Source organism: Tamandua tetradactyla, chromosome 25 (assembly GCF_023851605.1).
Source record: "Tamandua tetradactyla isolate mTamTet1 chromosome 25, mTamTet1.pri, whole genome shotgun sequence".
Taxonomy (NCBI): Eukaryota; Metazoa; Chordata; class Mammalia; order Pilosa; family Myrmecophagidae; genus Tamandua; species Tamandua tetradactyla.
Window position 1 is genome coordinate 44,618,172 of NC_135351.1, and position 15,149 is coordinate 44,633,320.

At 51.3% G+C, this 15,149-nt stretch overlaps 1 protein-coding gene across 2 annotated transcripts in view; it reads right to left on the bottom strand.

The window, feature by feature from the left end:
• Positions 1 to 702: 702 nt before the first annotated feature.
• The window catches only part of EPM2A (EPM2A glucan phosphatase, laforin), an 86,706-nt gene continuing 72,259 nt past the window's right edge, over positions 703 to 15,149 (bottom strand). For both annotated transcript variants that reach the window (XM_077143389.1, XM_077143390.1), the window contains exons 3-4: positions 6,462 to 6,703; positions 703 to 2,827 (exon numbers count right to left, since the gene is read on the bottom strand). In XM_077143389.1, the coding sequence (XP_076999504.1) occupies positions 2,550 to 2,827; positions 6,462 to 6,703 (520 nt within the window). In that variant the 3' untranslated portion in view covers positions 703 to 2,549. The remainder of the gene's footprint in view (positions 2,828 to 6,461; positions 6,704 to 15,149) is intronic.

Sequence of the window (15,149 nt, forward strand, 5' to 3'; positions counted from 1 at the left end):
GAACTGTGCGTCTGTGACTGACCAACCCCTTTGCCCGCCCACTCCTGGGGCCCTGGCCCCGCAGCACCGGCAAACCGAAACAGCTACATTGTCTCCGCAGGCATCTTCAGTGGGATAAAACTGACTCCTTGTTCACTACGTTGTTTTAGGTACGAGGAGTCCCTTTCTCACCCACCCTCAGCTCCCTCCTCCCGCGGCCCTCTGACAGCTTCCGGAATCCCAGCCACACTGTCTTATCTTTATTTTCTTAGCCCCTCCAAGTGTTTTCGCCCCTACCTTAATAGGCATCAAAAGATTCTTTTCTAATGTTGGCACCCAAAATAATTTAGAAACAATGTTTCAAGTCTTAAAGAAAGCAACCCTATTTGGACTTTTTTGACCATGAATGAGGTCATCTCATGATTTTCTTTGAGAAATCTGTGGCTGAAACGTGCAGTGAATGTGAGTGACATGCAGTTAGTAATAATATCTGCTTCGATTTTCTGTGACCTGCTTTTTCATCGTTGCTTCTCTGTGCGGCCCTCACAACTGACTTTCTTTTGTCATGTAACTGCCAACTTTGATCTGCTAATGAGAAAGTAAGAATGACAGGGTAAAAACAATTTAGCTCAGCTGGCTGTTCCTTGCACAAATCAGGAAGCAGTTTGTGTTATGGTCTGGGGGCTAACTGGATAACGTTTTCAAAAATTCTGCACACGAAGGTCATTTTAATGCTTTTATTTAGCCAACTCTCCAGATGATTTCAAAATGCATCAGACATACCATTCATTGAGGATTAGAGGTTATTCCAAAACATTCTTTAGTAGCCCTAAACCAGTTTTATCTATCAGAGCAAAAAAAGGGGGGGAAATTCACCCAAGGAGGTCTGCTTGCCATGAAAGGAACAAAGCTGAATTTGCACACATACACACACTTAAATAATTAGTTAGAAATAGGCCGTCTGTTAGAATGAATGCTCCATAACACATTCTGGCTGTTAATGGGCCCTCTCGGCGGGAGCTGGACTCTCAGATGCCCACAGCAGATGGCATCTCCCTGGCACCTCGCAGTTGGTCATTTTGCCTTCCCTGAACTCCTCTGAGACGTGCCTCGTGTCCTTCTTACCCCCCAACCCGCCTCCTAAACCGAGTCTCCAGCCTCCACCAACAAGCATTTGTGGCAGGAAAGAAGGAGCAGCACAGTGGTCTGATGGAGGAGTGGGCTCTGGGTCAGATAGGCCCGGCTTAGCATCTGGAGTCCAGTCGACCCCCTGTGCGAGCCCTGGGCCTGGATTTGCTGACCTGCACTGGAGGGAGCCGAGTCCCCCCAGGCTGCCATGAAGATCCAGTCAGGAGACCTGGTAATGCGCCTGGCACCCCAGCAGCCCACAGGGAAGGCTTCCCTGCCCCCTGCCCAGCCCCCGCCCAGCTCCTCATCCAGGCCCGCCCAGCCCCCATCCAGCCCCCATCCGGTACTGGCCCAGAGCCTGGAAGGCAGGGCCTGGTTCTCCTGCGCCCCGTACAGAGCCGGAGCAGAGGCCTGCATGTCCTGGGGGCAGGGTGGCCGGGGATTCAGGGGGCGGCAGTGAGCCAAGCCTGGCCCTGCGCTGGGAGCCATCCTCTGGGGGTCTGGCCGTCCGACCTTTGGTGATGCAGACCCCCAGGGCTGACCCAGAGCACACGGACCTTGAGCTGACCCACCGTGTCCCAGTCAGGCTGCGCAAGGTGAGACCACTTTCCTCATTTCCTTGGCTACATCCTGTTTCTCGCTGTAGGAACTGCTCACTCTCAGAGAAAGCTGAATCCTCTGCACTGAGCTGGGAGACCAGTACGTCGCATGGGAAAGAGAGCTCAGAGCCAAATAAACAAGGGGACCAAGTCCAGCTCGGGCCTGCCATGGGCACCCTAAGCCCCTGGAGACTCACCTGAAAGACAGAGCGGGGACGAGTGGGAAGGGAGGGCAGATAGCGTGACTGCTCGTCCCGCGGGTTGCTGGGTGGAGACGGAGGGGCCTGCCTGGGTGGGCCTCAAAGGTACTGCTGCAGGATGAATACGCGCGGGCCGCACAGCCGCAGAGTCTCCGCCACACTGGGCTTTTCCTTTGTCCCTGTCCAGGCTGCACGCTTAGTCCTTTCATTTACAACTGCCATGTTATGATTTCAGTTCAATTCAGCAGAAAAACAATCCGTGTGCCTCTGTGCATGTGCGTGTGCACTCACACGTATGTGCAAATGGTAAAATCCCTAGTGCTTTCCTCTGCAAGCCAAACAGCTACGAGGAACAGGATTTGCAGGCCTGAGTCTACAGTAAATTAAATGCCATGTCCACAAAGCAGGGGCCCGGTGACCTGCAGGCGGCAGAACTGTCCTTGGCACCTCTCATCTCGGCTGGAATGCCACCGCACAGCCAGGCTGCCCCCGGCCTTCACTCAGTCTGCTTCCTCAGTAACACAGTCCAGGGAGGTGCAGCCCGGGGCACGCCCAAGAGAAGCTCTGCCCCAGGGGAAGGCTCTTCGGCTCAGGCAGCCCCTCCCTAGGTCACTGGACAGTGGGGGCGAGGGAGGCAGGGGGCTTACAAGCTGCCAGTGGAACAGCGGACCTTCCCGAATTTCTGAAGGAAGTCCCCTTCCGCCCGGGCCAGTGCGTCCTCGTCGATGTAGACCGCCGGCCTCTTGCCCATGAGGAAGTACTGCACCTTGCGCAGGCTCCAGCCGAGCACGTAGCACAGCCACCCACACACGGCCGCGGCCGAGCGGCCCACGCCGGCGTTGCAGTGCACGTACACCGTGTGCCCGTTCTCCAGCAGCGCGTGCAGCAGGCACACGGCCTGCGGCAGCATCTGCACCCGGCCTGCAGGAAGGCAGAGCACACAGGTGACCAAGGGCCCCCCCGCAGCTGCCCAGAGGACCCCCGGGGCCAGGCTGGCGCTGGCAGCTCCTGCCCTACGGAGCTGGGTGACTCGCGGCTGACAGCCCTCGAGCGGGGACGGGTACCGAGCAGTGGGCACGCTCCACTTCCCGTGGCAACACTGAGGCAAACTTCCCTCCCAAGAGAACCTAAGCGTGGCCAAAAGTCTGATGGATGCATTTTTACATCAGAGGGATTTGCATAGACCTGGCAGAGGTTTCGAGGGTTTCAGAGAGAATCTGTCAGATCATGCTGTCGGAATTTGCCTTAATCCAAAATGCGCTTCTAGGTAAAGCGCATGTCAGTCCGTGCTGGCGAAACCAGCCTGGCTCGCGCGGAGCTTGTGTCACACATGCAATCGAGGGGAGTTCTCACCAGCAGAGACGCGGGGGACAGATCGCGCGTTCACTCGCTTGTGGCACAGAGAGGCCCGGTACAGGCTTAGTCTCTGCTTCAAGGCCTCGGCGGGCACGGTCACCACCCTGCACGGCCACTCAAGGGCCTTCCCCTCAGCGCCTCGAGACAGGATGCCCCCTGCTCTGCTGGGTTTTGGGCTCTTCCCCAGTGCCCTCTGGGGCAGGGACAACCCCTACTGTCACTTCTCTGAGCTCCTGCAGTGTCTCCAGCCCACAGCGTCCATTTTATGGGGTTGGGGAGCTGCGAAAGACTTGGAGAAAGAAGAAAGGGAAACCCTAAAAAGCGTGACCTGGCGCGGCGAGCGGGCGACTTGGCCTTTAGCCTCTCCCCCTGACCCTGCAGGGCCCCTCTGGGTGGGAAGCACCTTAGAAGCACAAGGGAGAGCGACACCCGGCCTTCAGGCCACCAGCCTGGGATGGGAGAGATGGGAAACCCAGCCCTGAAGCGGTTTCCCTGCGGGTCTTCTCTGCACCCCGAATCTCCACGAGAGGCGCTGGGTGGAGCTCAGACTCCCCAATTAGACATCCTCGTTCAAAGCGCAAGTGCCCCCGAGGCCCAAGGCTGCACCCTCCCCCTCTGGCCGCAGGTGCGCTCGTGGGGGGACGGGCAGGTGTGCAGAGGGAAGGCGGGACGCCCCATCCCAATGCTCTGCCCGGGGCACCTTTGTACAGGTGCCCACCCTGCTCTGCAGACCCCTCTGCCTCCGTCACCTGGCACTGCCCCCGCAGCCTGGCACTGCCCCCCGCAGTCTGGCACTGCCCCTGTCACCTGGCACTGCCCCCGCAGCCTGGCACTGCCTCCGTCACCTGCCACTGCCCCCCACAGCCTAGCATTGCCCCTGTCACCTGCCACTGCCCACTGTCTTCCGGCACCTCCCCTGTCACCTGGCATTGCTCCTGTCTCCTGGCATTGCTCCTGTCTCCTGGCACTGCCCCCTGTTGCCTGGCATTGCCCCCTGTCGCATTCCCCCCCCACCACCACCTCCTAGGCACAGCCCGGGCAGCTCGCAGCAGCACAGGAACCTCCCGGCCCCCGAGGCCAGGGCTACCACAGTCCTCAGCTCCTGTAGGAGCAGCTGAGGGCCCAGGTCTGCCTCTGGACAGGATCAGAGCCTGGGGAGTGCTGAGGGGAGGGGAGTGCTGGGCAGGGGTGGCTGACCGGACTACTGACCCAAGCCCGCTGTTCCCTCCACCTTTGGACTGACACGGAGGAGCCCAAGTCCCCTGTGCCCGAAAGTGAGAGCTGGGGCTGTGTCCAAGGCTCACCGGCGCAGTTTCCCCGGCGCTCCCGCCCTCTCCCAGGAGCCAGAGCTGGGGCCAGCGGGCTGAGGGGTCGGCGGGGGAGGAGGCGCTGGGTGGGGATCGCCGGTGCTTCTGTCACCCACGCCCTGTGTCCCCTGGGAGGAAAACTGGCCTCCAATGAACAGACTTTGTCAGCTGGGTGGCAGACTTGGGAGCTTTTTGTTTCTCAGGACAAAGGCACAAATCAGAATTTGAAAAAGAAAGAAAAGGGAAAAGAAACCTCTCCACATAGGACAGCGAGAACGAGAGGAAGGGCCAAGGGTGCGGCTGGCGGACAGCGGGCCTGGCCACCCTCTCCCGCGCCGCTCAGCACACCTCCCGGGGCTGCCCCCGCGCCAAACATCACCCGCGGGCAGCACCGCAAGACCTGGCCCTGCTGAAAAGTCCTGGACTCAGGAGGGTCTCGACGCTGGACGGCTCCCCCTCGGCGTCCAACTGGGCCCCTTCCTCCTTACCTGGACTCTTCCTGCTTACCTGGCCCTTTCTTACCTGGCCTCTTCCTCCTTACCTGCCTCTTCCTCCTTACCTGGCCTCTTCCTCCTTATCTGCCTCTTCCTCTTACCTGGCCCTTTCCTGCCTACCTGGCCTCTTCTTCTTTACCTAGCCTCTTCCTGCTTACCTGCCTCTTCCTGCTTACCTGGTCACTTCCTCCTTACCTGCCTCTTCCTGCTTACCTGGTCCCTTCCTCCTTACCTGGCCCCTTCCTGCTTACCTTGCCTCTTTCTCCTAAGCTGGTGTCTTCCTGCTTACCTGGCCCCTTCCTCCTTACCTGCCTCTTCCTACTTACCTGGGCTCTTCCTGCTTACCTAACCTTGGCCGGGTTCTCACCTTGGTTGCTGCAGCTGTCTCCTCTGCAGAATGGGGCCCCTTACAGGGGCTGTGTGGAGACTTGCCCTGAGACTGCAATGAGCTGACACAGGTAAACCAAGGAGGTTACCATGCCTACTAGCGGCCCAGGAGTGGAGGCAGCCACGGACCCCTACCTGGCGGTTCATCTGTCCACCTGAACTGCTCACCTGCCTGCCTAGACACAGGGATCTGCGGCTCTCTGCTGCCTCCCGCCGACCGCTAGGGGTACTGCCTGCATGGCTCAGCTCTGGGCAGCTGGGGAGACAGGGAAGGGGAAGCGGGGAGGGGAAGGGAAGGAAGGGAGGAGGAAAGGAAAGAAGGAAGGCAGACGTGGGGAAAGAGAAGGCGGGGGAGACAGGCAGGGACAGTGTGCTTTGGGGGGGGAAAGGGCCTCGCAGTCTCCCCCTCCCCATGGCCTGGTGCTGCTGCAGGGCAGAACCTGCGCTTCCTTCTCCTCACCCGCCCTCACAGTCGGAGCCCAGCAGCCGGGTCACCCCAGCGCTCTCCCAGCAAGGCCCATGCACCTTCCCGACCCCCAAACAGCCTCCTGACAGCCTTGGGTCTTCTCATCACTTGATTAGCGAGGTCCTCCCTGCAGGACCGGGCGCCAGAGGCCACAGCTGTGCTGGTCTTCCTCCCGTGGAGCTGCAGGCCACCAGCCAATTCCAGGGCAGTGGAGAGCAGCATCCGCGAGCACGCTGAGTAGGCAGATTGCGTAAAGCAGCCACAGAGCCCAGAGATGCAGGTTAATACATGAGATGTCATGCCTTATGTTAATTCCATTTCTACTGTCCACATTTAGGTCATTCGGTTAGATGGATGGACAGGTAGATGACAGATGGACAGATAGATAGCACATGATACAGAGAGATAAATAGAAGCCAACAGAGATGATGCATTGTAAAAGTCAGAGCTAGGTATGGAGGATAGGTAGGTAAATGGACGTGTGTAAGACAGACAGGTAGAGACAGACAGACAGCAGGGTCCCCGCCCCCGCCCCCAGCCCTGACCTTCGGAGCTCATGTCCGGCGTGGGCATCCAGACGTAGGCCAGGCCCTCCTCCCTGTACAGCCGGGTCATGGTGTCGGGCGACATGGGCTCGGGGTAGCGGTTGCAGCCGCAGCAGTTCTGCACCACGTCCCCCGCCGTCTGGAAGTTCATCACGGCCGTCACCCCCAGCTCGTGCTTCAGCTTGACCGTCACGTGCTCCACCTGGCGCGGACAGCTGCCCAGCCAGACCCGAGGCAGGATCCTGGGGGGGCGGGGGGCAGTGAGGACCCAGGCACCTGCGCCTCGGGGAGCAGGAGGAGAACCGGGGGCCGCGGACAAGAGAGAACAGGGGGGCTTTGGTTGTTGTTTTGTTTTTTGGAAAAGGACATGCTTCAGTTAGCTGGAAGAAGGCAGGGGGTGGCCCTTGGAAACCAAATCTAGCAAAATGTATAAAAAGTGCACCAGTTAGGGGTGGGCCACGGTGGCTCAGCAGGTAAGAGTGCTTGCCTGCCATGACCGAGAACCCGGGTTCGATTCCCGGTGCCTGCCCATGTAAAAAAAAAAAAAAAAAAAAAACTTACAATTTGGGTGGGCCACGGTGGCTCAGCAGGTAAGAGTGCTTGCCTGCCATGTCCGAGGACCCGGGTTCAATTCCCGGTGCCTGTCCATGTTAAAAAAGAAAAAAAAAAAAAAAAAAAAAAGTGCACCAGTTAGACTGGTTCCATGGATGCACGGTTCCACATTGCAAAGTCCATCAACACATTTCAAATACTAACAAATAGAAGGAGGAAACTCCTGTAATTGCATCAATACATTCTGGAAAACATTTGCTAAAATTCAGCCAGTATTCTTGTTTAAAAACTGTATGTAAAAATTACAAGTAATATGAGGACTTTTAAACACACTAAAGACCCAAAAACTAACAAGCAACAGACTACTTTAAATAAAATAAAAGCAAGATTATTTTCATTGGTACCCAACATTATTCTACACATTTCATCTAAAATCCTACAATCTAAGAAGAAGAAATAGCAATATAACTATCTGCAAAAAAGAAAAAGGTCTGTCATTATTTTTACAGATGTGTTTCTATATCTAAATGTCTTGAAAGCGGGGACCCGCTCCCACAGTTTCTGATCCAGTTGGTCTGGGTTGAGCGCCCCAGAATTTGGATTTCTAGCAAGTTCCCTGATTAGAGCAAAGCTGCTGATCCAGAGGCCAAAACCCAGAACTACTTCCCTAAGAGACTCAACTATAAAAGCCATGCACAGTAATGTAAGTACTAAGGTGAAGGTGTCTGGATGCAGGAAAAGATCCAGAAATCAGTCTCCGGGCTAATCAGGTAGAGAGTGGAAAAGTTATCATTCAAAAATCACAACCAAGCCATAAAACGTCTAGGGATATACTTAACCAGAAAGTATGAAATTTTAGTGGAGGACAATTTTTTATAAATACAAATGAATAGAGCGACATATCATGTTCTCTGACTGGAAGATGTCAAATGTAAAGATCTTAAGAAACATAAACATTTTCCAAATTCATAAATCCAATGCGTATTACTATATGTGCATCAATAGCCTCGTTCATTAATCACTTCGCAGGTGTGCACACTCCCCAGGAGGAACGCGCTGGTGTCACTTCAGCTCGTCCCCGGCTCCGGCACAGGACCCCAGGTGGAAGTCTGGACCCCTGAAGCTTGGGGGTCTTCCCAGAGCCCCCTGGGCAGAGGCTGGACTGGCCACATGGACCTCGGAGATGTCCCCACTGGGGCAGCCCTCGCCTCGAGCCCCGCCACGGGACTCCCAGACCCGCACCACGGGGACAGTCACAGCCAAAAGGCACCGTGCTGGTACCTCGGGCCAAGGCTGAAATGAGTGTTCAGGAAAGGAAAGCTCGGCTCCAGCGTCGCCCGGGCTGGAACATCGCGCCCTTCAGTGGGAAGCTCTGAGCGCACAGCCAGTAAAGGAACGCCAAAAAGACAAGTAAGAGAGAAGGCATCCAGCTGATTCTTTTCACACGAGTTTTGCATAAAGACAAAAGAAGGCTCAGAGCTATGCAGAGGATAAATCAGGACATCTGAGCCCATAAAATAAGTCAGAATCAGTATGCGGAATCACATTTTGTTGATAAAAGCGGGTCATTCTGTCATCCTGTTCAGACTAGGCACCTCCGGAAACCGACAAGTGAAAGGTAAACAGGCCCAACATTGGTGCCTTGAAATGCACATCGTAAAATACACATCTTCCACGCCAAGGTCCGGTGGAAATGAGCCCCCGAGCTGAACACCCACCCACTCTCTCACATACACACACACACACACACAAACACACACCAGTTTCTGTATCAGTTATTTCACATTTTTTGGTAACATAGTTATGTCTTGATAATACAATTAATTCTTCCTAACACAGCAGAAATGCTAAAAGTCAGAATCCAGGCTTAAGAAATGAGTATAGGGCAGGCCACGGTGGCTCAGCAGGCAGAGTTCTCACCTGCCACGCAGGAGACCCGGGTTCAATTCCCGGTGCCTGCCCATGCAAAAAAAAAAAAAGAAAAAAAGTATAAAATAATTCTTAATTTTTTAAGCAAGATGTCCTGTGTTTAAGAACATAAGAAAACCTAAAATTACCAAAGAAAAACTCCAAATCCAGGTACGGCATCTAAAGGTAGAGAAAGCTACAAAATAAATTGTACTTTCTCCCATTATGTGGGATGTGAGACAAAGACTCAGCTTGTTAGAAACACATGAATCAGTGGTTCTGCTTAATCGAACAGCTGAAGTACCCTTTTAAGCATCTTATTTCAGTTTGCTGCCTCTATAAGGAGGAGATATTTTTCTAATGACATAACACCCTGTGGTAACAAGAATCCTGATGTACTGCCTAAACAATAATTAGACTTTTACTGATTCATTCAAATGAGAATGATCTGACACCATTAAAATCAATTCTTAATAATATCATCTCAGTTTTAATCTTTTGGTGTCAAATGCATTTTAAACAATTGTTTGAATCAAGAGTTTTGAAAAAGGTATAAAGTAGCTAGTTGAAATATGGGATTTGGGAAAGAAAAAACATCTTGAAGGTAATTTTAGTGCAAGACATACCAAAATCCATTGACGGTTCCTCAGGAAGCTAAGTATAGAATTGCTATATGATCCAGCGATATCATTGCTAGATGTCTACTCAGAGGACATGAGTGCAAGAACACAAACGGACATTTGCACACCAATGTTTATAGCAGCATTATTTACAATTGCCAAGAGATGGAAACAGCCCAAATGTCCATCAACAGATGAGTGACTAAACAAGCTGTGGTATATACATACGATGGAATATCATGCAGCTGTAAGATAGAGTAGTCATGAAGCGTGTAACAATGTGGATGGACCTTGAGGATATTATGCTGAGTGAGATTAGCCAGAAACAAAAGGACAAATACCGTATGGTCTCACTGATATGAACTAACATTAGTGAATGAACTTAGAGAGTTTCAGTTAAGAACAGAGGTCATCGGGAGATAGAAATAGGGTAGATATTGGGTAACTGGAGCTGAAGGGATATGGATTGTGCAACAGGACTGATTGTCAAAATTCAGATACAATACTACCTAACTGTAATACAATAATGTTAGTACACTAAATGAAGCTGAATGTGAGAATGACAGAGAGAGGAGGCCTGGGGCACAAATGAAATTAGAAGAGATAAACGATAAAGACTGAGATGGTATAACCTAGGAATGCATAGAGTGTACAATGATAGTGACTAAATGTACAAGTTAAAAAATGTTTTTGCATGAGGAAGAACAAAGGAATGTCAATGTTGCAGGGTGTTGAAAATAGATGGTAATTGATATTTTAAAACTTTAGCTTACGTGTGAGACTAAAGCAATAAATGTTTATTTGGTACAAAATTTATATTTTGACTAGTGCATCTCCTAATATAACTTATATGGACAGTCTAATTGAGCACCATAAGTACATGGAACCTTGAGTAGGACATGAGATTTTGTAGGTTTGCCCAGAGAGATGCCCTGATAAATCCCAGGGTGATTTGAAAAGTGAATAAAAAAGTATTTGCAATGTCCCCTTGGAGGAATGGTGAGAAAGGGGGAAAATTCAACTTCCCCAAGTGGAGAATTCCTGATATTCTCACAAGCAGTGGGGACAACCAAAGCAATAGGCAGAGCCCTCAATCTTGGGGTTTGTTCATATGAAACTTATCCCTGCAAAGGATAGGCTAAGCCTACTTAAAATTAGGCCTAAGAGTCACCCCCAGAAAACCTCTTTTGTTGCTCAGATGTGGTTTCTCTCTCTCAGCCAACACAGCAAGCAAACTCACTGCTCCCCCCTCTGTACGTGGGCATGACTCCCTGCAGTGTAAACCTCCCTGGCAGTGTGGGACAGAAATCCTAGAATGAGCTGGGACTCAGCATCAAAAGATTGAGAAAACCTTCTACATTGAAAGAGGGAAGAGAAAAATGAGACAAAATAAAGTGTCAGTGGCTGAGAGATTTCAAACAGAGTCAAGAGGTTATCCAGGAAGTTACTCTTTTGCATTAAACAGATACCCCCTTTTTAGTTTATGGTGTATTAGAGAGGCTAGAGGGAAGTGCCTGAAACTGTAGAGCTGTGTTCCAATAGCCATGTTTCTTTAAGATGATTGTATAATGATATAGCTTTCACAATATGACTGTGTGATTGTGAAAACATTGTTCTGATGCTCCTTTTATCTACAGTATGGACAGATGAGTAAAAAATATGAATTAAAAATAAATAAATAATAGGGGGAACAAGTGTTAACATAAATTGGGTTAACATAAATTGACCACATAACTAGTGGTCAGTGAGAGGAAGGTTAACGGGTACAGCATGTTTGAGTTTTTTCTTTTTATTTCTTTTTCTGGAGTGATGTAAGTATTCTGAGAAATGATCATGGTGATGAATATACAACTATGTGATGATACTGTGAGCTTCTAATTGCACAACAAGTATGGAATGTTCATACGTTAAGAATGTTCGTGTTGTATGTTGATTGATTTTATTAATAAAAATTAAAAAAAAAAACATACCAAAATCCAAAGATAAGAGAATAAAGCTTGTGGCTTACAGAAATACTGTAAAGCTTTCAGGGACGTTTTATGCACAATCCACTATTCATCATGAGTCACGGCCAGTCACCGGCAGCGCCACCAGAGCCGGCTGGCAAGGCCAGCGAGGAAGCACCCGACCCAGCGGGCACCCAGCTTGGCAGCGCAGCACCTCGAGGTGCGCCGATGAACCATCTCTCCCTCCACCCAGGGGCGCTCGTGCAGCAGCTCCGGCGCGAGGCCTGGGTTTCTTGGTATTTTTCATTTTCAGACATTAGCCAGAGCATTCCACAGCCAGGTTCATGGTCCACCAGCCCCACAGGTCCCAGCAAGCAGGTAAAAGGCGCCTGTTTATAGGTGCTAACAACTTTAAACAACAGAGACGGGTATGGGATGAGGGTGGCGGCTCGGACAGCTCTTGTACCTGATGCAGTTAAGCCTTTTCCCTTCTCTAAGCACCGTGTCAGAGGCCCCCGGACGGCGGGAGCAGTGGCCGCTTCTCCCAGGAGAGCCTCTGCCCAGGTGTGAGCCCAGCTGCCCGCGTGCTCAGCAGGGCAGGCTCTTCTAAAGGTCACAACAAAACCTACTTCCGTGTCAAGACAAATATTTAATATAGTTATATGCGTTAACAAAAGTGTACTTTTATTAACTTAGGTTGTATCTTCTCACTGGACTTCAATAAGTCTGGGTTTAAGTAAAATCTGCCCTCATAATATTTCAGCTTAGCTAAAGACCAGGAGAAAGAAACGGGTGGCTGACACGTGGAACCTGACTTTCTTGGACTGCAAATCAAAATCAATTAAATTCATTTCACTGAACCTGGGCTTGTGACACCACAAAACTGCATGGTTGGCTGCCCCTGGCAGGCAGGTTGTGCCCCGAGCCTGGGCAGAGAGCCCCCCATCAGGCACATTGTGCCCCCGAGCCTGGGCAGAGAGCCCCCCATCAGGCAGTGGTGGCCCAAGCCTGGGCAGAGAGCCCCCCATCAGGCAGCTTGTGCCCCCGAGCCTGGGCATAGAGCCCCCCATCAGGCACGTTGTGCCCCGAGCCTGGGCAGAGAGCCCCCCATCAGGCACGTTGTGCCCTGAGCCTGGGCATAGAGCCCCCCATCAGGCAGCTTGTGCCCCCGAGCCTGGGCATAGAGCCCCCCATCAGGCACGTTGTGCCCCAAGCCTGGGCAGAGAGCCCCCCATCAGGCAGTGGTGGCCCAAGCCTGGGCATAGAGCCCCCCATCAGGCAGCTTGTGCCCCCGAGCCTGGGCATAGAGCCCCCCATCAGGCACGTTGTGCCCCGAGCCTGGGCAGAGAGCCCCCCATCAGGCAGTGGTGGCCCAAGCCTGGGCATAGAGCCCCCCATCAGGCAGCTTGTGCCCCCGAGCCTGGGCATAGAGCCCCCCATCAGGCACGTTGTGCCCCGAGCCTGGGCAGAGAGCCCCCCATCAGGCAGGTGGTGCCCCCGAGCCTGGGCAGCGAGGCCCCCTCGCCCCCCACCCCATCTGTGAAAGGAGGCCGCAGTGGCACCGCTGAGCACATGGGCCGAAGGGTCGAGCAGGCGTTTTGCAGATACCACCCGGGGAGATGTGAGCTGTCAGGAAACGGCCCAGCACGCGGCCTCAGAGGCCCCTCCCCACTGGCCGTAAAAGGTGCGGACTGACCTTTTCCTGAATGTGGACGTTCTGGTTATTTTCCCCGCAGAGGAGGAAGAGATGAGGGCGCGTCAGAAGAGGTGGGACCACAACAAACAATGAACCCGACGAGCAGCCCCTTCCGCTACTTCGACCACACCCAGAGACCAGCTCCGGAAGCCCGTGCCCTCCTCGGAGCGTCCGAAGGCCGAGGAATGGGTCCTGCCGACGCTCTTCGCAGAGCCCAGAGAGGAGTTAAGGAGAAAAGGAAATAGCACATTTCCTAAGTTGGATAATTGCACTGCATTAACTTATTTAATATCTTATGGGCAATTCAAAGTGAAATTAAAATATGATCAGCTTTTAAATAATGGGTAAAGAAAAATGTCTTTCAATCCTGTAATTGAGATCTGATTAGAGGGAAAATAAGAGAAACCTTACTATCGGCCTCCAGCAAGCTGCCAGCTTCATTAGCACAGATTGTTCCTTCTGCTGACAATGTGTCCTGAGGGTCAGGCCAGCCCCGACCTTCCACCCAAAAGGGGGCAGGTAAAGGCTCCAGTTAAGACTCAGTAAACACTCAAAAACAAATTCCAATTTGGAGAGTGTTACTAATTAACTTCTTTATTTAGAAAGTTTTATTACAGTTTGCTCATGGGTCATAGATCATATGTATTTAGAGCATATTCTAACATCTGTAAGTGCAATTAGAGTCTTATATTTTTTTGATGTGATGTGTAATTTATAGCCATATGAAGCAATCATTTTTATATAACATTCTTTTGTTTTCATTATTATAAAATTCCGTATCGTTAAATTAATTATTAAAGTCTACACATGCTGGTTTAAATAATCTCCCAGTCAATTATCAATACTTTTTGCAAATATCCATTCATCAGATGAACTTACATAAAGCATTTTAATAAGCATTTTTCACCTTGCATCCTGATGTCTGGCGTTCTACGAACACAGCTAGCATTTGCGTGCACTGCCCAAACGCCTGCTTCCCCTGCGATTTCTCCCAGCTCTCCTGTCACCCCCGGACCTTTGCCGTCACCGTACACCCCTCGTGGGAGCGAGGTCACCAGGCTCCCTGATGCTCGATTTGGGGGCTCCTTCATCTTCTAATGACTAAGTTCTGAGGTGTCAAGTTTTAACAAACATTTACAGTTTTGGCCTCCCTGTAGGACTTTGAGAGAATGGAATTCATTGGAGAATGACCTGAAATATTTAAAAATATGGGCTCTTGGACTCATAACTTCTTAAGACTCTGAGTCCAAGAGAATTTGGGCTCCTTGTTTCTTGCCCTGAAATCAGATTTCTGGGTGCCACCTTGCCAGATTAGACTGACAAATAAAGCAACCCACACACTGCACGTCCTTGATGCCAATCCTGAGAAAACACAACCGTTGAGAGCAGCCCGCAGCCTCTGCTGATACAGATTTAAACGAAGCGTTTCATCAAAGCATCCTGTTGGCATGTTTCTTTTGTTCCCAGTAGCAAGCATTTCTGAAAGACTAACATGTCATACTGGAAACTTTTCCTAAAATGAACTTGAAAGGAGTTTTTTAAAAGTAATCACTTGCATAATGAATTAGGAACTCAAAGTAATAGAAGATTACTCAAAGTAGTAGAAGATCAAAGTAATAAAAAGTTAAACTTACGTGAATTTTTAAAAATTGGTTTACACACATTCTGTCTGTTCGACAAATGAGGGATGACACCTGCTTTCTTCCAAACACGTGGCACTAGTGTGAGCACAGCAGGGGAAGCAGGTCTGCCTCTGAGCCCACTTTCCTTGGGGCTAAACACATAAGCAAATACAATGCGAACAATTTATAAACGTAATCTATAATGTGCTATTAGAGGCACACACAGGGCATTAAAACTGAGACTCATGGGGAGCTAGGCTTCCAAGAAGACTGTCAGGAAGGTCCTGTCTGAGAAAGTGATGGCAACACCAAGGCCTGAGGTGGGGAAAGGAGCTGGATATACA